The sequence below is a fragment of the Pygoscelis adeliae genome, unplaced genomic scaffold (assembly GCF_000699105.1).
Source record: "Pygoscelis adeliae isolate BGI_AS28 unplaced genomic scaffold, ASM69910v1 Scaffold38, whole genome shotgun sequence".
Taxonomy (NCBI): domain Eukaryota; kingdom Metazoa; phylum Chordata; class Aves; order Sphenisciformes; family Spheniscidae; genus Pygoscelis; species Pygoscelis adeliae.
This window is the reverse complement of record NW_008825614.1, coordinates 17,172,208-17,199,721: the sequence shown is the minus strand read 5'-3', so window position 1 is coordinate 17,199,721 and position 27,514 is coordinate 17,172,208. Positions and strand designations below refer to the sequence as shown.

Sequence of the window (27,514 nt, the reverse complement as noted above, 5' to 3'; positions counted from 1 at the left end):
CCTGGACATGATACACACCAGATATGCTACCTGAGAAGACAGTGGAGAAAAATTTATTTTGAAAAATGTATGTAGGCCCTACTCTGAGAGTTCACTGACTACAGAATTCTGACTGAAGAGAATGGAAATTCAGCAAGTAAGTTCAGTGTACATCTATTATGAGTGCTTTACAGTTACTACTGAATTGCACATGAAGACATCAAAAGCCATTTAAAATCTGACAAATGTAATATGTAATTTAAAAATTAACTTAACGAAGGGTTAAAACCGCTATAAGACCTAAACCATAAATCTGGTGAGAATGATGTCAGAATCAGGACACAGTAGTTTTTAGAGATCCTCAATTGGGGTTTTTCACTCATAACTAGAAAAAATAAACTTACCTTTGAATTTCAGGGATTTATAAGAGTTCTTATGCAGTAATTACCAGATCTTGTCATGGTTACATTACAGGTGAATTTTGAGTCAATGTAAGTTTGAGAGTAAAGCAGAATTAAAATACATTTGAAAAGAGGTTACCACAGTTTATTTGCATCTGTATTTCCTGTCTAAAGTAACAGAATGAAAGTATTTTGTAATGCACCTTCACATGGAAATTATTTAAGGGGAATCGGCAGTACTAGTAACATGCAGGATATCCTGTCCATCTAAGGCATGCTAAATAAACTGGTAAAAGGTCTCGGTTCTACATACCAAACTTATAGTAGAATTTTGATAATGGCTGTGTGAAAAAACATATGCAAATATATAACCTAAACTTTCTCTTTCCAGTTTGGTGTTGGGATTCACTAATCGCAGCAACTAATGTATAAACTAATACAAACTTGAAAGATTCAAATCCGCTTTACAAATATTACGCATTTGAATGTTATACTTTTTATCACTGTGAATTTGACATGCATTCACTGATGAAATATGGTCATCCCAGATGAAAGAAACAATAAAAATATTATAGCATCCTGCAACGTATCAGTTAGGCTATAGGAAGCTTAGACAGTATTAAGAATGTTTGGATGGAGTTACGTATTTTTCTTTTAAACAATAGAGTTTCATTCTTTTCCCATTTCAGAAGTCGTGAGAAATTAATTACATGAGAAAATGCAGATAGCTTTTAGGGCTCCTTACTACATGCAAAAGACCAAAAATAACTTTTCTTTAGCTAAATTTGTTATTCGAACCTAAAGATCTGCAAAGAATGAAAGTAAATTTTGTGCCCAATAACAAAGGAAAAAACTGCTCTGTAGTGTATAATGTTCCCATTTTTTAGTCTTGCAATCATCAGATTTGAGCTTTAAATAGCGAGGCTCACTCTTATTTAAGCATTCATATTCAATTTCAGTTTCAATCTGATATTCATAATTTGAATCAAAGTTCAATGTCGAGAATTACTCTCTATTTCTGTCCTTTGTTGTACAAAAGAGTATGTGTACTTATACTCTTATTTTCAGATTCTTCATCATTAGGGTTTGATAAAGACTTTGCTCTTGCTCTTTTCCTCCCTCCCTCCCTCCCTCCCTCTCATTCTTATTGCTATATTCTGCTTCTTCTGTCTTCTGAGGACCTTTTTGACAATGTGACTGATAAGTCTTTTTACAAATACATATTTATAAATAGAAAAATCAGTCATTATTGGGATACTTATTTCATGTTTTGTTAGTCTAAAACTGATGATGTCTTTAGTTTCATTTTCCTCAACTTTGATTGTAATTTTTTTCCAGAAGAGTAATAACTTAGCATGATCTTCCTTTTAAAATATCAAAAGATTTGGAACGTTGCCTGTATTTTTGCAATCCTTGCTCTGGGCTTTTTTTTCTTGATCAGTGACTGTAGAGTGTCTCCCTTTTCTTAGATAGATCTTTTTATGTATATAGATATTTAGTTATTTTTTACCTTTCTTAAACCTCAGGGTTATTTAATTCTTCAGTCTGGAAGAGCTGTTTCATAATTCTACTACTACTCATCTCTTTTTTGCAAAGATGTACTCTGTGTACTGAATAATTTAAAATACCAGCTCACATCTTGAACAGTTCTGCATATATTTACAAGCTTTTCTTATCACTTTTCTACAGCATTTCATGCTGAACAGATCATTTCTGTACTATCTTATTAGGCTTTTCTGTAATGTTGATCCCTTTATTTTTTCCCTCAAAACCAGCTGGTTTTCAGTTTGAAGTATGAAGGCTTTCTTCTTCATACCATGAGTGCAGAGTAGAAGTACACGGTATTTGTGCTGCTATGCCATCTGCGTGATTTTGCTGAAATAAGTATAGGTCACTGATAAATCCCAGAAAATGTGAAGTGTTGTGCCACTTAAAGTAACTAGTCCTGCGATGTCTTTTGTATGATTTTTCTCTTCTTTTTACCTCTGACAGATCTTTGTGAGTGACTTTTCTTATCACTTTAAATTCAAGGACTGTCTTACTTTCAAAAATCAGGAAACTCATAGTAGGGCTTTTGCTTATTTTTTTCAAAAAAAACCAGTTGATCAATGACTTTGGTCGCCCCCTTTTAACACTGATAAGAAGTAAAATCTCATTAAAGATTTAAGTCACAGTGATCTTGCAACACCAACTACTGTGGCCAAATAAGTAACCATTTCCAAAGACTGATCTGTGTAATTCTTAAATGTCAGTGAGTTTCTGTCCATGCAAATGCATGACGACAGCATTATTCCTTCACCAGAATACAGGCTGGGGAACTGCAGTCTCATTCCGCAAGCAGTATGTCCTAACTGCCATCATATACTTTCATAAGCATCCGTTAATATCATATGCTATAACTTTTTTCCTATTACTTAGAGAAGCCAAGTTTGTTACAGTTTGTGTTCTGTGTTATGCACCCGTAAGTTAATATGAGAAGGTTCACAAAACTTAATTTCCAAACTACCCATTTTTCACAATAGTCTAACTCAGTTATTTTAGGGTGGAAAGTATACAGACAAATTAAAGGTTTTCATGGCATGATTTTTAAAAGCCAAAAGTGCATACTGTCATTTAAATTGAACTGTATATGCTATGTCTAATTGGTTGTGTCATATAAATGCATTGTAAATTATTCTTGAATGAATGCTGTCATCTTCTGATAGAACATACATAACTATTGTTGATGTGGGGCGCTACAGAGTCTTCTGTGTACATCCTGTAGGAGATGTTAATGTACAGTATCTTTTATAAACAGGCCTCTTTTTGTTTCTGTTAGAAGAAGGAGCTGACTCAAAGAATCTGATAGTCTTCCAAAGAAAACATCTGTTTTAAATATATTTGTTTGGATTCCAGTCAGCACACCTAGGACTTGCATAATTAGGTTAGACTACACAGTTCCCTTTTCAGAAGATATGTTTATATAAATAAGCCATGCATTTTTCATTAAGCAAATACTCCTCCCTTTTTTTTAATTAGAAATTCCAGCTTGTATTTTAACATATACTTTTGCAAAGTATAATTTAACATAATATTTTGCAAAGATTAATTGAGAAATTTTTTTCAACACAATTTTTTATGACATTTATTTTACTGCATTTTGTATTGTGGAGACGTGTCTTGCAACCATCTTATCAGTATTTCAGTAAATGAGTGCATACATTTATAAAGATGCTTTTGATACCAGTAACTGATCATTTACTAAATAAAATGTGAATTTTATACCTTTTACGACTTTTGATACTGCATATTCCTTTAAATGTACATAGTAGACTTTTTAAAAATGAATTATGGTAGTAACTGTCTTAAGTTTACCCTTCCTAAAGATCTGATTAACTAAAAATACATAAACTACAGTGTTTATTTCATCTTAAGCAGCTCCTTAGAAGAGACAAGAAGAAGTGGAAGCTCAGTAGTGGTCCTTTCTCCATTGATCTCGTGCCATGCCACACCACATGATTCCACTGAACCAGAACCTCTTATCATACAGCTGTGCAACATTAAAAGAATTCTTTTCTAAAACTGGATTAATGATTATGCATAACTTTGGTATTAAGATCAAACCTCTCGAATATTCAGACAGTCATAGTTGGGAATGAAATCCTTTACTTTGGGACAAATTCAGCCTGGAGTGACAATTTCATAATACATATTGCAGGTGTGCCTTATTATAGAAGGGCTGAAGTTGGTATTTCATGCATAAAAGTAGCTTCTAGGCCATTTTATGCAGTTCATACAATCCAGACAAAACTGTTCTTAATCTGACCTGGAATTCTTTATATCACCTCTGATTTCAGCTCAGTTCTAGATCTGTGGAAACAAGAGTCACACCTGTGTTGAGTGTTTTCATCTGGGGCAACATCAGTTGGTTCTGAATGATCTCGAAGCCCCATTCATGCTCTCACTGTACAGAACGATGTCTTGTGTGAGAAGTGCAGTCGCACGTTTGGTTGGAGTTTTTGCTTTTTGTTGCCATTTTCAGAAGTCCTCAAGCATAGACTGGGTGAAGAATGCTATCAATGATTCAATGTGTTCCTTCTACCTGTGCATGTGATTGACTGAGTGAAGTTGGCTAAGTGTCCCTGTCTCTAGTTGTGGGGAGTTTTAGTCTGAAATTAATTCATAGTAATTGTTTATATTTTTCAAAAGCAGTTGTATACAATAGTGCTAAGTACTAAGGAGACAGTAATGTTGACTGTTGACTTCCTTTCAATGTAACTTAAGTGATAGTAATACAGATTTTGGTTGTTTGATGTTCCGTAGGTGTTTACTCTGTTATGGATTGCTGACTGGATGGTACACCACTTCTGGAAAAAAGGAAAAGATCCTGACAGTTTTTCTATCCCTTATCTTACTGCACTGGGAGATCTGCTTGGAACTGCCTTATTAGCTATAGGTTTTCATTTTCTGTGGCTCATAGGTGACAGAGATGGCGATGTCGGAGACTAGTTATTCCAATGGATGCAATGACTTTTCCTGGAATATTGACAAGACCGATCATTCCTCTTGAAGGTCCTCAAAGTGGTTGTTCCATTTGGTATAAGTAAATCAAGTCGACACAGATATAAAACAGCCTTAATGATTTTAGTTTGGTTTGTTTTTTAAAAAATAGTATGGAACTGGGAGGATACTTGAGACCTTTACTCTGAAAACAGGTGGATTGCTGCTAGTTGAAAACATCTGAGTAGACACAATAAAGGGCAGATCAATCCTTTATCAAGTTTTAAATTTTTAAAAGATCTAGTCTTTTAAAAGAACAGTTCCTTACCTGTATTGCGAACCAGAACAATCTCTAATTGCTCATTCAGTGGTGACGAAGAAGAGGGTAAGACCCAATCAGTGGCTTGCTTTGTCCTTCCCTCCCGGGAACCAAGTGGGTATGTATTTTCATCTTACCGCAGAAGTGGTTAGTAGACCTCAGATGAATTCAGTTTCATAGATATTACCTGGTTAGTTGATGACATGTTCTTATCTTGCAATTTCAGTGCTGTAGCTCTTTGACCATTGCAGACTTGCTATCAATAATAACTGTTATGGTGATTGGAACCCTGATTGTCTCAACATTTTGTCACAAGTTTTATTTCATGTATACTAATATGACCATCAGCATTTATAAAATTAGACACTTGAAAATTGTCTGCAGGACTGAGCCCTTTTTCTTTGTGCTAAAAAGAGCAACCTAGTTATTTTGCTGTTGTGATTTATTAGAACAAGAGCATAGTAAAGACAAATAATGTGACACTGACCTGATCAATAATAATGGATGAATGATTAAAACTCCTTGTGTTGGAAAGTGCATTTTCATTTAGCAACTGAAGACATGTTTAACTAACTGATATTAATGGTGGTGTGACGGGCAGTATCCTGGTTTTAATGAAGTATTTAGAGGTGTTGATTCAAATGTAAATACTGATCCCTGACTAAAACTTGGGGTATGAAAGATTATGTTTCCTTTTTAGGCACTTAGGAAGTTACATAAACTTCTAAAATTTCAGAGCTATCTATGTCATCCATTTCTAAGCAGAAATCTCTGCTGACAGGATTTCTGCTTTCAAACTGTGGAAATAATATGGTCAATAAGGAAAATGACTGCTTCTGAATGATTTCTCTTATTTGTATACCTCAATATTTCAAATATACATTGATCACGAGGACTCTGGTTGCCACTTTGAAAAAATGTACTAATTGCTCTGTTTTAAAATGTAGTGGGAGTTCCTCACGGAATATGTTTTTAAAGACTGTAGCATACATCCTAGATGCATAATTAAATAATCAACTCATATTTTAAATGTTGTGATTGAAAGTTTTAAATTTTGAGACTTAAATTAGACAACTAAATCCATATATCAGCATATGTTGTAATCCTGTAAACATTAGTCATGTGATTTATGCATATAAATCCTCCCTTTTAATTTGATGGACCTACTCAGATGAATTAAATTAATTATGTGGATAAGTGTTAATGGGAATTCTATAGGTGTTGGTCACCTTAAACTCTGTGGAAGTGGAAAGTGTTTGCAATTCTGAAAACCAGCTATTCAGTGCCTACACATGGATTTAGATGCCTGACTTTTAGCTCCCTCATTTAAACCCTTTTATTTAAACTTTTTCTTACAGTTATGATAATACAGTTGTTTGAATGAATCATATGTATTATGTCTTTTATTATGTGAGAGAAAGATGAAATCTTTCTAGCTTCAGGTTCTCTGACTTTTCTTAGTTTGTATTAATGTTATTTAAAATAGTTTCTTGTATGTAGCATTGCGGGAAATACTCCTATTAAATTGTTTAAAATGGACTAGATGTAACTCATTTTTTAATTTTTTTTCAATAATGGTTATTTATTTTTTGTACGGATGTAGATGCATTTTTTTTTATTCTGATAGAACTGCCATCTGAATCAACTAAGCTGCCATTTCAAGCACTTTTCTCATTAGAGTTACTGGATTTTAAGGTTGTTTTTAAACAAATTGCAAGATTCTTAAAAATTAAAATTTCTTGAGATACTTGTGATCTGTGCTTATCTGATGCGTGAGGGCGTTGTAGTGTTTAGCCATGGCAGTATCCTTAGTGTGTTAAATATTTTCCCAGTAAATATACAACCACTGTTGGTACAGTCTGCTGACAAATGGGTGAGTGTTTAGATTGCGGAATTGGGGAAGAAATGTTAAATGGGACAAATTCAGTGAAATTTGAAAAGGGGAAATACGTTGACAGACTGGAATAATCTGGGCATGGAAACAATAAGTGATGGAAAAGTGTAATGGGTAAATTTGGTACATCAAGAGGAGGAAAGTTCATTGCATGGTTGAGAGAGCAAAATCCATATTGTGGGAAAGAAAGAGGTGCAAACTTTCCCACAGCATTCATTATGAGAGGCAGGAGCAAACAGAAGGAAGTTATTTGGAGAAAAGAATAAAAAGGCACAGCCAGACTTGTTTTTCAGGAAGGGAAGAAAAATGTAACTCGTGTTGAAAGGAGTTGGGGAAGAGGTGGAAAAAGAGGTACTTCGGGGAATGGTGGAAGTGAGAAAAAAATGAATGCTCTCGGTAAGATGTGGTTAAAGAGGAGTTTGAGTGGGGAAAGAAGTATGACATTGATAAAGCAGAGAAAACCTTGACATCTGGAAGAGCAAGGAGTAAATACCTATGATGTGGAAAGGGGTTTGATTCCTATGTGGAAGGGGCATTTTAAAACCTTAAAGGGTTTGCTAACTCTGCTACCTATTATTATGAAGGTAAAACGCTCTTACCACCAAGTTTCGGGGGCAATTTTATTCCACTACATGAGGATAATATGGGGGAAGGCACGAAAGTGTTCTTGGACACCAGAGAATCTATCATCTGCTCGAAAGCTGTACTCCCTAAACCAATTTTAACTCTAGTCAAGTCAACCTCTCCACAGTATTCCACCAACTTGATTTTTTAAACATATCCCAGTAATAGTCAATTACTTCATGTATGTGTCTCTAAGAAATGTTACCAAAAATTCTATTAGAGACAAACTGTGTGCTTTTTGTACTGGTCAAAGCATACAACTGAAAGGGACATCCTGAGATATTATTCTCTCTTGTTATCAAAGCAGCCATATTTTATAATCTTGCAGATAAAATGATCGCTCTTCATATTAAAACTCATTAAGTGTTTTCCTCCCCTCCACCTGCTAGAAGATTCTTTCATACCTCCCCTTATAATTTCTAGCCTAATTAGGGCTATGGCTGATCACATCTATTTGCTTTTGTGTCAGCACGTAGCATTTTTTTGTTTGACTCTTGCTCATATCGGCTCATTCACCCTCATTTAAGCTGCAGGTCATCTTAAAGCTCCTCCTGCAACTTCTTGTACCATTTTCATTCTGCTGATGATTCATTCTGACCAGCCAGAAGCTCCAGTTGCTTTGCCTTTATGAGTTACTATCTGTTACCTGATGCTGAGTAACTGCTGGAGCGCTCTTGCTTGGCCATACTTACTGCCTGCTCTTTTTTTCTCTACTTCAGAAATATCTCTAGGGTAAATAGAAGTAGGGGCAAGTTATTTGAAATGTGTATCATTTGCCATTCTGAAGGATTTTGTGACCATCTCAATTGTTCTGTGAGCATGCACGAAAGGGGACAATTTCATTTGTTAAACTACAACTAAATGCAGCTTTAAAATTTGGGGTCAGAAGCATTTCATACCATAGGTGTTTTATTTTCTTCTTCTGTGTAATGCTTTGAAATGATCTTTGATCTAGTGAGTTACTGAATGACTCCAGCTTATTTTTAGAGTGATTATATAGCCAGGATAGTTCCACAGCTTTATTATGCTGTTTGATATAGGGGAGTATTCTTCTTTTAACGTATTTAGATCAATATTTTGAGTTTTATAGCATCACTGTACATCTTGCCTTAATCTGTGATGTTTAAATTTGCAATATCCTCTTCCACTACTGTGTTTAACATATTAATTTCATTGGGGCTTTTAGAATGCTGAGGAGAAACTGGTGAGCAGCAAATTAATTTCACTTCTTTTTACAATTTGCCAACTAAATTTGACTTTTCTTAGATTAAAACAGCATGAGGATTAAGGCTTTATAAATGCAGAATAGTTCACAGAATCAGGACTCAAAATAAGACCTGTCATCGTTTTAATGGATTTGCTATTTCACTTCAGTTCTGAGCATCACGAAAAGCTTTCTTAAACCCAAGAATAACCCAGAATACACACATCAGGAAACAGTAGTACAAGCAGTCTGTGAAATGAAGTGTTTGAAATTCCTTATTATTATTATAATGGTGAAATTGCTATTGCAAAGGAGATAGTCTCTTTAGAGGTGCAGAAAATGGCAATAGAATATGGTAATTGAATTATAACCCACTTTAAAGAGAAAGACGATGTTCGAAAACAGTACCGAAGGTATGGGAAGCAATGTGAAGTCTCTTAGTAGGATTTTTCTTTTCTTTTTGGCTAGGTTTTCTGTTTTCTAGGTTTACATGGTTTTAATTGTGTTCTCCAATCCATTCCTAATCAAGTCAGTCTGTTGTTCAGTTATCTTTTGGATTATCATTTTCCCATACATACTCAAAGTTAAAAATTCAGCTTTCTGTATATAAGGGTGGGGAGGAAGAACTACTAAAGAGGCGTGTTTTGTCATTAAAGCCTCATTCTGATAGCCATAAAGGAAAGTCTTTCTGTTAAAGTCAATGAAAATCATGCATGCTGTGCATGGATACTCTAGGGAGTCTAGTATTAACAAAACATGTTATGAATTTAATTCACGATTAAAGCTAAGAACCAACACGTTCAGTAAATACACACGATGATTGCCATATTCTGGATGGGTACCCAAGAGCAGCAGTGTACCCCTTAGTCATTCAGCATTGGCAGGGCTAGATGGGCTTTACTTTCTCTGCAGCTAAAAATTTAATTTGATTTCAAGTCCTGCTAGTTGTTTATTTAATATGCAGGATAGTTAATCATATGCTTTATTCATGCTTTTATTTCTCAGTTCAAACTATACTTGAAATTTGCTTCTTCCTTTACTTCGCATTCTTCAACTTGCTCTTTTGGAAGATTGTTTTCTCTTCAAGAATTGCTAAAAGTCTTGAGAGGTCAAGGAAGTGCTTTCCTTGAATAATTTTAAATCTGCTTTTTGCAAGTGAAATAGGGTCCTGAATGAATTATATGGTAGACATCTTTGGGAATAATTGACTTCTGAACAGTTCCTCGAGATTTAATATCTCTAAGTTCTCAGATTTACATTCTAAGTTTTACTATTAACAGGATCTAAAAAGGATTTTGTGTGTTTACTAATTTTTTCTGTCATCTCCTGGTTTTGATTAATGAAGTTGTTGCCATGTCCTGTCTACAGTAGAACAGCATTTTAATAAAATTGACATTCTAAATGCTTTTCCAAAAATTAAGAACAATAATACTTGTTTTATACTTGGGAAGCAATCATCCACTACTTCCATTTAGATCTTCCAAAGCCCTTTTTTTCCTGTTTGTTTTTGAAGCAGGTGGTTTTCCCTGTGCTGACACAACCGATTATTTTATTCTCTTATAGCATCCAAGATTCTGGAGTAACATTAGAACATGCTTAATCTCAATTGTTTTGAAGACTGAACCAATTTTTACTCATTACATAGGAAAATTTAGACGTCTGATTAATTCCAGTTCTAGGGAGATGAATGGTAGCTTTCACTTAAAATAGAAGAGTATCTCTGGAGTTTGGAGCATTTCCAAAACAGAATTTAGCTCGTTAAGCTTGACCACGTTAGGTAACTGAGATCAGCTCAGGTACCAAGATCATCTGAATTTGTGGACAAAAGCGTAGATGATTTGGAGATGTAGGCAAGCTCTGTATGTACCTAATACATGAAGGATGGCTGATCGCTCCTCTCTGTTTCATTCAGTGCATCTCAATACTTTGAGATTGCCATTGCTGCTTTTTTAGAGCCAATCCATTAAGGCCACTAAGTACTACGGTAGTGTAAGTCTTATCACATATGCATGGAAACTGCGGTCCCTCTCTGTAACAGAAGACATTAACCCTTTGAAAAAAAACCCTTACAAAACCTGCATGTCATTTGTGCAAAATGAAAGATCTAAAATGCTGCGAATTCAGATACAAAAAGACATGCTCATTCCTAGGTTTCATTTCCAGCTGGCCTTTGCTCTATTCCCACATTAGAAAGCCCATTCATTTTTTTAAAGACTTTTTTAGAGCACTGTAAGGTTACCTTGCCAAAGAGCATGAAACCCGGCTCTGTTAGACACCATGCCTGGTTATGTGCTTTGTGCATGAGACTGACATGAGCTATGACTATGCTTGCCCCTTAGAGAGAACTAAATCCCTTGCTTTGAGCAAAGGCTGACTATATGGTCTTGGCATTAAACAGAATATGGCATTATACAGGATTGGCACTGTGCTGAATATGCAGTACTGGCTGGGCGGGGTTCTTCACCTCAGACAGCTCGATAGCTGGAAGAGCCGTCACCGAGACACCCCCAGTGTTGCTGGTACATAGTGAGACTTGGCTGAAAATGGGGAAAGAAAAACTGTCCACGCAACAGTTCCTCTAACCCATCCAAAGGTATTTACTGAGCTACCCCCCCGGCTTCTGCTCCATGCAAGGTGTCTCAACCATCTGCTTAGGTTCTCCTTTACCTTGTTGACTTCATATGGGATGGGAACTTGCAGATACCTCTGCAATCCATGTTCTCAGTATTTTCATGCCTTACTAGGGACACAGGAAGATGCAGAAATATCCATCAGTTCAAAGGAAGTTCAGTTCTGCTGTTCGCTACAAAAATTACATTTTAAACATTTATTAAGATGTGTAAATATTTTAAAGTCCTTCCGACTTGAGATTATTGCATTACATAAATGTTTAATAGATACAGAAGCCGCACTTAAGCGCTGATTAATGCATATGTACCTCCGGAATATGGATAGCTTTCAGACTGGCACTAAGAGAAACAAACCTGAACATTTTCAGCACTCATTACAAGAAGCAGAAAAATGTCCTATTACCATAGGAAGCCTCTCACAACATGCATTCATGAGACAAAACTAATAACTGTTCACCTTTCTGATTGTTGATTCTCATTCAACTCTAACAACATTGCACCCAGTTTTCTGGCATATTATGGAACTGAGGTGTTCAGCATAAGCTCATTTTTAGTTATCTGATTTTTTTCAGAGTCACAGCATACCTGCAGATACCCTGCTACCTCGACCATGTCATGGTTGTGTGTATCGCTCACATACGTTCATGGTCAAGTGTCCCGCTAGATAAGGACCAAGTCTTGTAATCCATTTAGTCCTGTTCATACGTATATAGAAATCTCCTACCACACATAAGAGAAGGAGATTTTTTTTTTCCATTTCTCCTGTTTTTAGGAGGGCATTGGTTACAGCCCTGTGGACTAGGAGAGATCCGTTCATCCTCTGTATGCTCTGAGGGCGGCTGTCTCCTGTTCGCAGGCATCCTCTGAAAGCCCCTAGGTAATCTGGAGTCCCTTTTCCAACATGAGCCCTCGGGATCAGGAGTAGGAGGGCTGCGGTGTCAAGTGCAGCTGGGCAAACTCGGTAACTAGTCTGGTTTGCCTGTGGAGTTAGGAGGGGGTCTGTGTGCTTGCCTCTCACGACTACGGGGTGGGGATGCCAATGGCCGTAGAGCCAGCTTTGTTGTAGCCCTGACACCAATTTAATTCCTCTCGTGAAATGGGAGATATGGCCTGGAATCCTTAGTCAACAACCCACAACAAATTTAATTGTCTTCGTGTAACATTTTCAAGTTCAGGCCAAAAATACAGGGAGTCACAATTGCTCTGCATGGCAGACTGATGGTCACTTGATAGAAATGAACCACTGTGAGTGACGGGGGTGGGTAGGATGTCCAGGTTTAGGATGCTCCTCCACTGTCTGACAGCCTCTGGAAAGGGGGGAAGCATTTAGCAATGCAGCATGCAGCAGCATTCAGTTCACGTCTATCACAACGTATATGCAGATCACGTCAGCAAGATTTCTGATGCAGAAGGAAACCATTAGCTATCACCATCATCTCTTCAGCTGATTATCCCGAGGCTCTTTATTTGATCAAAGGAAAAATGTGAACCTGTTATTTTACTTGGAAGCAGGAGCACACCTGGTTGAATACGTCTACTGAAACGTCCTGCTAGAGGGAAAGATAACACCTCTGTCTCCAGCTGGAAATCTACGCACCTCAAAAGCTCACTTTGCATGGTAATTTGATAATAAAGGAGGAGTTAACAGTAACACCCATCACAGGGACTATGACAGCACCCCTGAGCAAAAGGCTGATTGCAGCCTTATCCTGGTTTAAGGTGTGGAGCACACAGGGTTCCTGAGGGCTTTAGGTGGAGCCTCTGCCATTCAAAACCAAGCACAAAATGTCTGAAACCTGAAACCAGTTAATTACTTGAGAAGTATTGACCTGACATCTATACACTTGTGAAAAAGAAGACTGAAATCCAGCCACTGCAAACTAAGTCTGTAACGCCTTGCTTAGGAAGTGGGACGGAGCCTATGTACTCTCCTCCGGCTGCATTTCCCAGCGTGGAAATACTCATTAACCTTATATGCGAGTCATTCATAGTTTTTAATCAGCTTCCAATAGCCCTGGCAAAGATTTGCCAGGTAACCTGAAACATGCTACAATAAGCAAAGCAAGATTACTCACCTCACTGTGTTCTTAAACGCTTTCCTCTAATTTAATTCTCAATATCTTGGACTCAATGATCTTAAAGGTCTTTTCCAACCTAAATGATTCTATGATTCTATAAGGAGACTCCCCAAACTGAGACTTTCCATCTTAAATTTCCTCCTATCTTGCATTCCTTTTCCATAGTTACACAGACTTAATTTCTCACCCCAATTGCACTCAGCTGTTCCTCCTTCTAATCCTTGCACCATTGACTTCAAGGGTTTTTTCCGTAAAAAAATAATTGTGGATTTAATTTTTGACATTTTCCTAAGTGACAAAGGGAGGCTTGAAAGCATCTGCTGTAGGAACGATGCATATTGCACATAAAATCATATTGCACACACAGCAGTAACATTTTTATGGTAAAATAGCAAAGTACATTGTAAAATTAACACAAAATAGCTGAATTGTTATGTCTTTCCATATAACTGAAGGCAAATTTCTTAATAAATCGCATATAGCTATAATTCCAGGAAGGAAATGATTTTGTTTTTCTTGAATGGGTGTCTCAGAATTTACTTGGCTGCCTCTGCAAACAATACTTGCCTCTCCAGCGCATGGCTGCTTGCTCCAATTTGACTTTTTTCCTACATCCTTCTCTTTCAGGTTCAAAAAATGGTAAAAAAAATATGCAGTAATTGATTGCATTAATGGAGCAAACAATCACTTTAAAAAAAAAAAATCCCAACACCTCTACTTTAGACATAAAACTAAACCTGTTTCAGCTAGAATAGTTATCTGCTAAGATAAGTCCGACTAAACTGAGCCTAAGAAAGGCCTAGGCAATGCTCAAACCCTGTCTCTGCAGAAGCTTTTAGAGGAAATTGGGGCTTCTTGTGGGTTGGAGGTTTGGACTTGATGTAGGGCTGCAAATACTTGCTGACAGCACGGATACCTCTTGCTAGCTAAAAAGTCATGAATTGCCACAGTATAATTCTAGTTTTTAGAATAAGCCGAAGCCTAATGGCTTAACCGTTATTATTCAGCTGTATGTTACCCTGACAGCTTTATGTATTAGTAAAAAAATAGAAACGAGGGCATAAACTTTTGGATTGATTTTTCTCTTACTGAGGAAAACAGCTTTGCTTGTTGTTTGGTTTTTAATTAAAAACTCTAACTGAAATGAGATTTTTTCAAACCCATGTAATTCAACTTGAAACACTACGTCTCATTTTCCAAAATACTCTGTCCATTTGTTGGATAGTATACATACTGATAGGATGTATACTACTAAACTCCTAAAGAAATGTTATCTCCGTTCTGCATTTACTCAAAAAGTAGGAACAGAGGAATACGGTTTCAATGTCAAAGTCAGTAACTTTTTTTTAAAATATTAGCAAAAGGTATTTTTAACAACTCACAAATGAATGAAAATTGTATTTTTCCTCCATGAATAAGTCACTATTTTGAGTCCTAAATGCCCCTGACTTAGCCAACAGAAGCCATTTAATGACAGTGAGTTGAATCTCACAGCTGGGAGGCTTGAGCACTCCAGTAGATTGACATTTCAAGTAACGGGGGAAAAGGTCTGCTGTTCATCATTTCAATAGGGAAAATAAAGTTGATTTTTTTTTCTTTTAACACAGATTTTTTTAAAAACTGATTTGCTGCAATTTGGGGAGGTAGCTTTTGGATATGTTGTCCTTTAGCACACCAAAGAATAAAACCAGACTCTAATTTTTCCAAACTTTCAACCTTTGGCAAAGTAGTAAGTGCAACTGGAAAAGCAAGCTATTTTTGTGTGGCATCAGGAGTCTTGTACGTGATGATGTGTAACACAGCTAGCAAGAAAAGCACGGCACTGCTGGTCGGGAAGCATATGCTCTAGTTTCCACTTGGCTGCATTTGTTTAATTTTTTTTCTTTTCTTTCCAGTTCCCCATATTTATTTAGGGTTTTTTTTGTTAATTATGGTAGAATTAAATGAAATGTGTTTTCGTCCAAAGAAAGGTTGGGAAGTGTTGGCAGAGCTCATGCCCACATGGAGAGCGTTACGACCACAGGGACAGGCTTTCTTCAAACTTTGTACCATCTCCACTGGGCTTATTCGCGCGATCTTGTCACTTGCCCAGGCGAGAGGACACCTCAGCCATGTAGGATCCTGCCGCTTCGTTGCATCCCCCAGTGCCCCACACTCATCTCTCCAGTGCCCAGGGGTGCCGTGGTCCTGCTGCCACCATCTCTCCTGTCATACAGCAGCAGCGGTGGTTTGTACCAGGGAGCAGCCACGGGGCAGAAGCTGTATGCTGGGTATGAATGGGAAGCGATTTTGTAAAATTTTTAATTATTTAATGGGAAAATTGAGGCTTGCCAAAAAGACAAATCCTCATGCTTCCTTCCCCTGGAGCAAATCCAATTTTGTCAGTCCCTGTGGCAGTATCAGGCTCTTCTCCGCTATCTTACAAGCAATGAAGAAATTCGTCCAAAAGCTGTGCACCCAAGAGCTGTGCGGAGAGGCCACTTCTTACCCCACTATCCCAAAAATGGAACTTTCTAAAGCCCCCCAGCTCACCCCCTCCGTGGCTGAGCTCTGCAGCTGCTGCTCCCCGCTTGCCTGGGCTCAGTCCCCTGGCGTGCCCTGACCCACCTGCCCCCATGCAGCCAGAGGATTTCTACTGGCCTTCGTTTCTGCGTGACACCGCACTTCATCTTTGTGAACGCAGATGTTACTGAAGCTGATGGGCTCTCTCGGGGTGGTGTAGTGGCTTGCTTAGACCCACGTACTGCCAGAACAGGATTGCATTGCTTTGAAGCCTATGTAACCCTTGGCCGGCCAAGCTGCGGAGGGAGGCAGAGCGATGAGCACAGTGGCTGGAGCCAGGCTAATCGCTCACTTAGATCAAGTCCTTCTCAAGACCTTCTTAATTATCTCCCTCTCTGACTGAGATTGCAGAGGAAACAAATCACTGATGTTTTGAAATGTGAAGGTTGTTGTCTTAATACTGTACAGCCAGGCTGTGATTTCAGGAAGCTGTGCTGCAGTTCTGCCTCTTAATGAGTGAGTGCAGGGTGGTGGGGTGTTTGAGGTGGGAATGGGCTTGGGCTCTAAAGATAGCCAATGCCCCACCACATGCTATGACACCTTCTCAGCAGATTTCCTATTTTCTGTTTGTCTCTGCTCTCATTGTGAACAACGTTTGCCTTGTGAGGAGCAGGGCTGGTAGATTAAATGGTCTGTTTGCCACTGGCAGTGCTGCACCCAGAGTATGGCATCTAGTTTTGGGGCGTTCCCCAATTCAAGAAGGATGTTGAGATGCTGGAGAGGGCTACCAAGGTGTTCAGTGATCTAAAGCATATAACTGAAAAGGACACTTTGAGGGATCTGGTCTTATTTAGCCTGGTGACAACAGGGCTAACTGGGAATCTAATAGCACTCTACAACTACGTGAAGGGGACTTACAAAGAAAGTGAATTCTAACTCTTCCTCCAGTAGTGATAGATGATAGACACACGTTGAAGGCCAGGAGTCTCACAGTGGCCACTAAGAAAAAAACATCTCTGCTGGGAGGGTAGTACGGCACTGGAACAGGTTGCCCAAAGAGGGTCTGAGCCCTCCATCCCCAGAGGTATTGAAGCCTTGGCTAGCCAAAACCACGGCCAACCTGGACTTGGTGACCTTCAGCAGTAGGGTGGCCCAGCTGACCTCCAGGGTCCCTTCCAACAACACGGTCACGATGGTGAGCAGTTATTTTCTAAATGTATCTTTTTCCTAAGTGTAATTTACGGTGCTGATTTCCTCACCCAAGTTTGTCTTCAAAGCCCAGCTTTCTGGCCTCAGTGAAAACCATGGACGAGACCACGCAGGTTTGGGGAGTGCTGGAAATGTTTAACTCAAAGCCATTGTAGTGAATTCACATGAAGGTGGGCAAGCACATGGCTCATCAGACAGCTGGCATTTATTTCATCTGACTGACTCTAAAACACCCTTGCTTGAGGTGGGATGATGTTTCCGGGCATGCGACAGTCTTAAATTGACAGCCCTCATCCTTGCTGGCTGGGAACTTGGGAAGGAAGGGACCAAGAGGGATCTTGTCAGATGAATTTAGCTTTCCTGCTCCATAGCAGTAGATAATTTTGAATCTTCTGCTTGTCCTGCCACAAAAACCCTTGTGAGAACGTAAAACTATGCAGACAAAAATCCCACCCTCAGCCCTGAAAGAATGAGCCAGAAATAAAGCACACAGAGAGGAACTTTCTTTCTTCAATTTAATTGAAGTTACTTAGAAAAATAATCAGGCTTGAACGGCTTTTTTAAGGAAAGATTCATGAGCAGTTCACACTTGTGTTGGCAATGTATAATTTAGCTTTTTTCTTTATTAACAGTATATTTAGGTATGAGGAGATACTTTTCTACAACAAGCCTTCTACTGCATACAAATAGGTTAAAAAAAAAATCCAACCCCACATCGATGTTAAATTATTCGTACACATTGTATTGTGCATGCATGTAAGAAAATAACACTCTCTGTAACAAGAGTAATAGTAAGGACAGTCCCTTTTTGTACCTGAAAAGTGCAGCAGACTACAGTGAAACCCTAAAACACCTGGGGTCAACTTACTTCTAAAAGCACTTCTGCTTGCGGATTATTTATTTCACTTGTCTTACGCAGCGCATGGTTCAGGCAGTTTGCACGTTTCTGTGATAATGGACATGGTTTATGAAGAGGCTGAAGCATGGACCAAGTCAGGTCTGGGGGGACCTCCCACTGCCCAGGAGTCACCACCATGTTCAGACGGGCCAAATCCAGCCTGGGCTCCAGGTTAAGGTGCTTGGGGCCATCGGGGCGGGAACGAGCCCCCAGCTCTGGGTATTGCACCGGGTAAGGATCCGTGGGCGCTGCTGGGCTCAGCGCTGGCCCTGCCAAATGACGGGGAGGCACCGGCTGCTCAGAGATGGGAATCACTGCTCCTCGAGCCCAGCGGCTTTGAGGGGGCTGGGGCAGAGGTGGGGAGCGGGATCTTCCCCGCTGGGTCTTCTCTGCACTCACCGCTGCTCAACTCATACACATCCTTCTAAAACAGCAGCTCCCCGGGTGGCCCTTGCAGCCCCACGGGCACATCTGCATTCTGAATTTTGCTGTGGCTGCAGTTTTGCCTGTTGGTCTCCCGGGATCAGCTGTGGCCGCAGCAGAAATGAACCCGGGAGGGAGGGAGGGGGGCAGGGCTCGGGAGCAGACCAGCCCCTTCCTTCCTCTGGCTGGGAAACACAGTGAAGAGATGGGGTAAAACCAACCCGGTTTCCCGGCTGTCCCCGCACTGCAGGTGGTGGCTGCCAGCTCGCTGAGATGAGGAGGAATGACCCTGAACATCCTCCTGTGTGGGGGGAGTAAACAGAGCTATTTTTTGGCTCAGTCAAAACAACATACGCAGTAGACCAAAAAAAAAAGCTATTCCTTAACATTTGTGGTCCTCCTCCGACCTGGTGAGGGCTTCGTGCTCAACGCGCAGGACACAATCATATCCAGCATGTCAGTTGTTCATTTTAAAGACAGATCTACAGCCCATCCACAGCACCCCAAAACAGACATAACACGCTAAATGGACAGTTTGTAGTAGGTCGGGGTCAAGGTTTTTGAAAAGCAAGTGACTTTTAAGTACTGGCTTAAGACCACATAAAAGCCATCTCAGTGCTGAGCATCTGCCTGTAGGGCAGCCCTCTGCAGGGAGGCAGAATTTGGGTAATCAAACCCAAAGCTGCTGCTAAAAATCCCAGCTTGAGCAGCACTCACCCTTCAGATCTCCTGAACATTTTTTTCTCCTGAAGCTTTTCTATCACAGCTGTCAAATTGGGGTTTTGTGTCTCCAAAGCAGTGAAACTAAAGACAGTATTTCAGAACAGATAAAAATGTGGTGACGACAGGGAAAAGTACAAAAAGAAAGGGGGAAGCACATCCCATTTTTAAAATATTTACTTTCTGAAGCAACTTTTTTCTTAAATGAAAAAATTCACATCACAATCTGTTGGCGGGATTAACAGTTAACTGAAGAGAAAATTGGACCAAAACATGAGCACTGTTGGATACAAGACCAAACAAGCACACAAATAGCTTGCGGGAAATACTGGAGGGGGAGAGGGGAAATCTACCCTCAGACAGATTATTTTTTTTTTAACAAACATACAATCGCTGATCTGCGAACAAAAGAAAGCCAGGGCACACTGTGATAGGCACTTGCAACAGCTCTGCATACTCTAAACGAGAAAAAACTGCTTTCAAGTAAAACACCAGCCAGCGATCAGCAACCGCTCAGGAATTCAGAGCTGTCAGGAGCAGACAGACAGCTCTTCGCTAGCCACCGGGTCAGCGCTCCGGCTTACAAATAGGACCTGGGTTATCAAAATTGTGGCTTTTCCAGAATGGATGACAGATTTATTTGTAGAGTATGATAAAAAAAATTAATGACCCGAATCCTGGCTAAGAACAAATCCAATTTTGAAAGGACTTCAGCTGCTGTTTGTTATGTTAATTTGTTCTTCGCTGAGATTTATTCAGCGACTTATTTTTATAAAATAAGACAGAACTTATTTTTCTTTAACCATGTATGTGTCCATGTAATTCAGTGGGTATTATCGGCTACTGTACAATACGATTTTCAGGATCTGGCTCTGATACTGTTAAAACAGCTCTGCCTTCAGCTGAGTTTATTTAAATCTTCACTAATTTTTCAAAGGGTTGGGTTTGCTCATGTCATTGACATGCAGGCAACTCAAATCCCCATTTTAACAATCATTCAACTTTAGAACAGATTTTAAGTTCCCACAAGTGCCTCCACTTAAGCCTCTGCCTCCTTCTGCCCATCAGCTGGCTGCCGGCGCTGCCGCCCCAGGACGGGACAGCTTGAAGGGACCATTCCCCAGGCAGGTGCCTGCCGCCCGCTTGGCCACACACCTCACCAGCATCAAATTAAAGCAAGATTTGGAGAAGCCTGTACCTCTGCCCACTGAGCTTGCTAATAGAGCCACACTGAAATCTCATTTTTTCATTATTTATTTGCCGCAAATAGGTTACTACTTGCTTGCCCAAAACAATCGCTCGGTGTGCTATGCCTGGTACAAACTGCCACCCCAACCAGCTGTTATACACAAAACAACCACTACTGAGATGTTCACCTTCAACACAAAGGTCATGGCCTCACACTAGAGCTGACTTAGATGAAATACTAATCCACTGGAAATCAGAAACATCCCTGTCAATGGTATTTAGGCATCAACTAAAAAAAGACGACTTCCCCTTCCCCCTAGGAAAAAGCCATGAAACCAGCATGTAGGAAGATGAGAGACCTTTTTTATTGCCTTGCATGCTTAGAGATCAACACCAAGATGACTTTCTGACTTTTCAAATTACATGCCCGCATCCTTTACAGCAACGTATTGTGACTGGTGCTTTTTGAGCCAATTTTGGTTGCCCATCTTAAGATGAATTCGGGAGGCGTGACCTGCAGAGGATGGAGCTCCCCCCACCCCCATCCTGAATATGAATTAAGTCAACGCCAATTGCTTTGGGCATTCAAAAATCTCTGCAGTCACTTTCAAAATGCTGATGTTTTCTGATGGACCATTTGCAAATCTGCATTCATTTGGGCTGGCAGGCTTTAAAATAAGAGACAACGGGACTGGTCATTTCTTGATAAAATCATTAAGTCCAGACTTACAAAAAGTTCATGGTTTCTCTTCCCAAGGAATACATTCACATTTCTTTCAGTCATGGGTTTTAGATATCATGAATCTATCAAAATCTGTTTTACTTTTCCCTTTCAGGGCTAGACAGATTTTTTTTAGTACGCTTAAGTGCAATATCGCTTTCTGAAGAAATTATTTCCACCACTCTTCTCAAAGCGTGTGGTATCAAGAACCATTCCCGTATTTACCTGCACCAACGGCTAATGGAAGAATATTATTACCCAGAGACAAGCTCAACTGAGGAAAGAACAAAACCAGACTCCTTTCGTCCAAACGTTATCTTATCTCTGCTGCTGAAGTGACACCTACCAAGAGACCATATTTTAAATAAGTATAAATAACATTAATTAGAATTGGAGGAATGCAAGATCAATGAAATTCACCAGAACACAATTAACATTTTTTTTAAACAGTGTAGCAGTATTATTCATTTCTACAGCTAGATCGTCACAATCCTGTTACCCTGCAAAGAGAGCTGTCCTTTCTTACAGATGATTTAAATAATTTTGACTGTGCTGCTCGCAGCATCATTCAAAAAAAGAAAATATTAATTTACAAAATAACCCATTCTCCATATTTATTATGACAAATAAAAATCTTAAATAAAACAGGCTTTCTCTCCCCTCTCTCCCCCCGACCCATCCCTCATTCCAATTTCAGGTAGCTTGGCACTGAGTAATTGAACATTAAAAAATCAAGTTTGTAGACTTCATACAGCTGCGTTTGGTGCTCGGAGCTGATGTTCTGGAAGAACTCTGTGGTCATTTCATCAGTAGTTCTCGTAGACTTTGCATAGGTGGGGAACTTCAGGTAGTTGCCTACTCCCGCCAGCTGGAGAATGTAATTCGAATCCTCTTCAAGCGTTTCGTATTTTCCTATGAGGTCGTAGTGGATGTGGCAAGGGTGGCAGAGGGAGTACACAGTCTGCCAGTGCTCATTGAAGGGCTCTTCTCTTTGGGTGTGCGGGTCGATGAGATACGCCACAAACTCTTCAAATTTCACGTCATCGCCTTTACGCAGAGCTTCCTGGGTTGCGTTTTTCCTCTGGCGCCTCACGATTTTGGTGCCGTATCGCTTGTGGAAGGAAGTGTTGTACTTCTGGGTGAACTTGTTCCTGTAGGCTGACACCAGTCTCTCGAAAGGCTCACGAACAAAGAGGAACTTCATGTAGTTTTTCAAGCGGTGGTTGATCTCTGGGATGCTGTACTGGTTGAGGGTCTTCAGGTTTGAAGACACATGGGCTTCGTTGGCTGGGATTTCCATCGGGTCGCTGTACTTGCCTCTTCCCGTCAAAACCATCATGACTCTCTTCCAGTTTGTGCAGGCCACTTTGGGAACATAGCAATAGATCATTTCATGGTCTTCATCCACAACCAGGTGTTTGAGATCGTTGGGTGTCAGCACGCGGCGCTTCCTGCTAGATACACTGTTTGCTCGGCATGTGTCTGTCACTTGGTCTCGTCTAATCTGATGAAGAATTGCTGTGTTGGACAACTGCAAAGAAAGCACAGGCACTAGTAAGTCAAGCAGCTGGGAAACTCTTATTGCCTTTTTGCTTATTATACAAATTCACAGAAAAGTAGATTACTACCTGCACAGAACAGTTAATTATGTCGCTGAGTAAAATTGTTCCTGTGCTAGAAGATAAACTCTTTTTGTCTCCAAACTTCTTGATACGTGCTGCTTAAATGCTGTTCACAAAGAAAGTGTCCAGGGCTTTGCTTTGAAGCCAACACAAAGGAGCACAAGCGCTCACACAGCCCGGTGGCAAGTGTATTTACAGCACACTCGTCCTGAATAAGCGGTCACTGCTTTTCATAATCCTGGAAAACAGATCTTCCCTCTACCTTGCAGTCCATCCCCGGCTACAGCAGTGCTGGACCCTGCCTGACCTTTTGCTGCTGAGATGGCATAGGAAGACACCAGAGTTGGAAAATTTGTCAAAATGAAAACAGTATGTGCTCTTGTTGCTGATGTCTTTTATGCTAGAGAATTAATAATCGCGGCTTGTTTCTTGGCTGTGACCTTGGCAGAAGAAATGAAGCCCGTGGAGATTCCTGCTACTCCCCAAGGGGAACATTCACTCAGATGTGATTTCTTGAGGAGCAGGGAGACTATTAGCTATAAATTTGCCTCTCTGCTAAAGCCGTACTGACAAAGAAGGAAAAAGGTGTGTGGCCTTCTAACACACACAGCACTATATTCCCCCATAGACTTTTATTATTTTGTTAATAGCCCCCTAACTTTCTACTATTACCGCTACTGGATGCTTTGGAGAGGCTGTAATCTGTCTTGGTGAGGCCCACAGGGCAGCTGCACAGAGATGGCCACAGTCCTGCCAACTCTGCCCAGATTGTGTCCAGCGACAACAGCGAGAGCTTCTGCTAAGGCAGATAATGAGCTCCTCTGGGAAACAGGGAATATTAGCCCAAGCAAAGGACCATGCTGATGCAGGGCTCCTGTGTTTGGTTACTCAGAGTCATCTGAGGTGTCTCTGCATGGCACGGTGTTTTACTGTGCAGCTCTACCCTCAGTGCTACAAATGCCTTTTTACATATTCTGAATAAATTGCATCAAAACAACAGGGGGAAGGTTTTGGTAATGTTATTTACATTTACTTAACCCCACTTACCCGTGGATTTCAAAGAGCCTTACGCACAATAATTAGCTTAGCCTCAAAGCCAAGTATTAAGGCAAGTATTGACCTTCCTATCTGATAGGCAAGGAGGTCTGATATTCCTTCTTGAATGCTGAGTCTTTCGAAAGTGTTTATCTGATACCTTCTAGTTAGGTTAACATGAATCACAGGACACTGCAATGAAGCCGTTGAGGCAATGTAGACCGTATACATCTGCTATGGGGCTGTATAGCCTTTGGTTATAGGGGTCTTCCCCCTCGACGGTATAATACCCTTGGCAAATGGTTTTGCACCAGCTTGGGGGTTCATATGGAACCTCCAGTTCCTGCAGTCATGGGTCAAATCTCTGTTTTCAATATCAGTAGTTAACCCTGATTCATATTAAAAAAACCCTCAAAGAACAGGATCCAACTGCACTTTAGAGGCAAAACCCAAACCAAACCCCAAGATGGGACCAAGCCAACTGTACGATTTCTGAGCTTTGGAGGGAAAGGAGGTAGAAATTGTATTCTTACAGACAAGACCTAAGAGCCCAGGTTTCATCCGCCCAAGGAGCAGCAAAAGCTTTTGCAACACGTGAGCAGCAGAGACTGTCCCTCCCTCTGAGCTGTGGTGGGTTGCAGAGGAATGTTCTCGTGAGATGGGCAACACCAAGGGGCTGGTGCACCTCAGACTTGGGCAGGAGGATTTTTTCTTCAGGACAGCATTTATATGCCAAGCCTGGGACCTCTGTATTTTGTACAGTGCCACCCACCACTTCTCCTCTGAATTCCTTGATACTTTCCTCATCTCATCTCTTTAGCCCCTTTGTTGAGCAAAATGTTGGCTAATGGTTAAAACATGCAGTAGCCCAGTGCAGCTCCTTTAAGACAGCTTGGCTTGTCTTTCGTGCGTGTGTGGTATCCCCCTGAATACCTCCCAGGTGCAGTTCAAGGGCAGTTTTGTGTTATAGTCCGAGAGATGAGAAGCCAGATGTGAAATGTGCTTCATGTTTCCTAGGAAAACTGACTGGCAGGGAGTTTCCAAAATAAGATGTTAGAAAGCAGTTGTCAAGGACCACACAGATTTTTGAAGAAAATGACTTTTTTGGTTAAAAAAATATAAAATCCCTATTTCAATTCATGCTGTCCTCAGAGAGAAACAGAACTAATGGTCAGCTCTATACTGGTTAGAGTTACCAGTGAATAATTGTCAAAGAACTAAACAAAACCCTATGCAAACACACAGACATACAAATTTTCCTCTGCAAACAGATAAAATGCTGAAATCTCTCCTCCTGCAGATTTTCATCAATATCATATAGCACAGTACTGCTGTTTGCCTCTGGTTTTAGAGTTAAAAAAATAAAGACATGCCTGAATATACTGCTACATTACAATATGTTAAAGCACAGTATTTGCTTTTCTGATGCTGTTCTTGGGATAAATACAGAATTAAGTGGATGAGATTCTACAGCCTGTATTAGACAGAAGGTCAGATTTGATAATCTAATGGTTGCTTCAGACCCTAACCTGCAGATTAATCTTTGTAGAGCCATGCTTTGCTTCTGATTTCATTCCTACACCAATAGGCTAAGCACTTCTTCCCCATACATTAATATGAATGAGATTTTCAGGCATTCTGAGTAAGGGGAAAAATGCAGCCTTAGTATTTGCAATTGCAAATGAGATTGTACTACATTAAATTCACTTAAAAGATGATACTTGTGCATTTTGAAGTGGTACTTGTCTCCCACTCTTTTTAACATGGAAGAAATATGAAGAAATGGCATACAGGTTTGGTCAGCTATATTTACTAAATATACACCAACACCCCCGGGGTCAGCTCTGCACGTGCTCTGGCCCATCTGGTGGCACACAGAACACATATTAAATATCAGTGTAACACTAAAAGGGTATTGCCCTATTCTCATAAATTACAGTACCATTTGGTATGACTGATGGATGAAGGACCGTGTAAGAACTAGTCAAAAGCTCTACTTCCATTTTTTTTTTCCCTATTGACTTCAGCTTATTGAAAAAAAAGGCCAATTTAGTGACTGGCTGTTGTGGTTTAACCCAGCAGGCAGCTAAACATCACACAGCCGTTCACTCACTCCCCCCTGCCCCCAAGTAGTATGGGGGGAGAGAATCGGGGAAAAAAAAGTAAAATTAGTGGGTTGAGATAAAGACAGTTTAATAGGACAGAAAAGGAAGGGGGGGAAAAATGATAAAAGAATATACAAAGCAAGTGATGCACAATGCAATTGCTCACCACCTGCCGACCGATGCCCAGCCAGTCCCCGAGCAGCAGCCCCCCCGGCCAGCTTTCCCCCAGTTTATGTACTGAGCATGACGTCACACGGTATGGAATGTCCCTTTGGCCAGTTTGGGTCAGCTGTCCTGGCTGTGCCCCCTCCCAGCTTCTCGCTGGCAGGGCATGGGAAGCTGAAAAGTCCTTGGCTAGTGTAAGCACTGCTTAGCAACAACTAAAACATCGGTGTGTTATCAACATTATTCTCATCCTAAATCCAAAACACAGCACTGTACCAGCTACTGGGAAGAAAATAAACTCTATCCCAGCCGAAACCAGGACACTGTCCTAGAACAACGCCAACTGTATCAAAACCCATTTTCTTCTGCAGGTGACTAACACACCCGATGCACCCTGGAAGAGCTGACCTACCTGCTTCCCCCAGAGAGCAAAGAGTCCTGCTGGCTCTCCTTGAGGTTTAATGGTAACAGCCCTCTCGCTGAAGGAGTGGGCGACATGAAAGCCACACTTGCATTGCACTAGTGAAAGGTCAGGTAAGGCGCCAGAGCGCCCTTGATGGAGCTCCTGCAGAACCACCAAACTCTTCCTTGTAAACTGCAGACCACAGAGGACATGCTCCATGGTCCCCAGAGCCTACAGCACCATGCAAAGTAACCGTAACAGCATTTTTCAATTTGATATTTTGAAATTATATATTAACACTGAGTTATCTGATACTAATATGATTCTTCCTCATTTTAAGTTACAGGCAAGGCTTTTAAGCCACATAATAATTTCACTCCTGAAGCTGGTGAGGGGAACTGGGAAAAGAATAAGATTACACAAGACTGGAACTACATTTATTTAAACTAGAGGTTCACTTGGCCGGTGAAAATGTGCTCACAACTAACGAGGAAAGTACACCCTACAGATTTAAGCAGCCAGAGAGATAAGATCCAAAGGACAGATATCTTTAAACCCATGGATGGTGAAGGGCAAGTCAAATAATTAGGGCCACGGACTGTCTTCCCCCAAAGCTGTTATAGATGTGGCTACAGCAGAGTTGTGAGAGCACGGCTGCTGCCTGGACACTGATTGCTGCATCTATGGTCATTACCAGAGGTCCCTGCTGATCCCACGGTTCAAGAAGCCACAATAAGTAATGGCCTAAATCCACCCCTCTTTCGGAAAGGGCACTTTTAAGCGTGTGTGCAGGTTACCCCGAGAGCAGCGTGGGGATGGTGATAAAGCCAGTGCTCGGGTCTGTCCTCTGACAGTTCAACTTGGACTTCAGCTGGGCATTAAAGATTTTGGGAATGCATCTGATAAAAGCATCTG

At 40.4% G+C, this 27,514-nt stretch overlaps 2 protein-coding genes across 2 annotated transcripts in view; one reads left to right on the top strand and one right to left on the bottom strand.

Moving 5' to 3' along the window:
- SLC41A2 (solute carrier family 41 (magnesium transporter), member 2) overlaps positions 1-4,868 on the top strand; it is a 49,286-nt gene extending 44,418 nt beyond the window's left edge. The window contains exon 10 of the mRNA XM_009332961.1: positions 4,683-4,868. Coding sequence (XP_009331236.1) covers positions 4,683-4,868 — 186 coding nt within the window. The remainder of the gene's footprint in view (positions 1-4,682) is intronic.
- A 16,846-nt stretch (positions 4,869-21,714) lies between these two features.
- Positions 21,715-27,514, bottom strand: part of CHST11 (carbohydrate (chondroitin 4) sulfotransferase 11) — a 98,619-nt gene continuing 92,819 nt past the window's right edge. Inside the window, exon 2 of the mRNA XM_009332960.1 lies at positions 21,715-22,800. Within this exon, the coding sequence (XP_009331235.1) occupies positions 21,952-22,800 (849 nt within the window). The 3' untranslated portion in view covers positions 21,715-21,951. The remainder of the gene's footprint in view (positions 22,801-27,514) is intronic.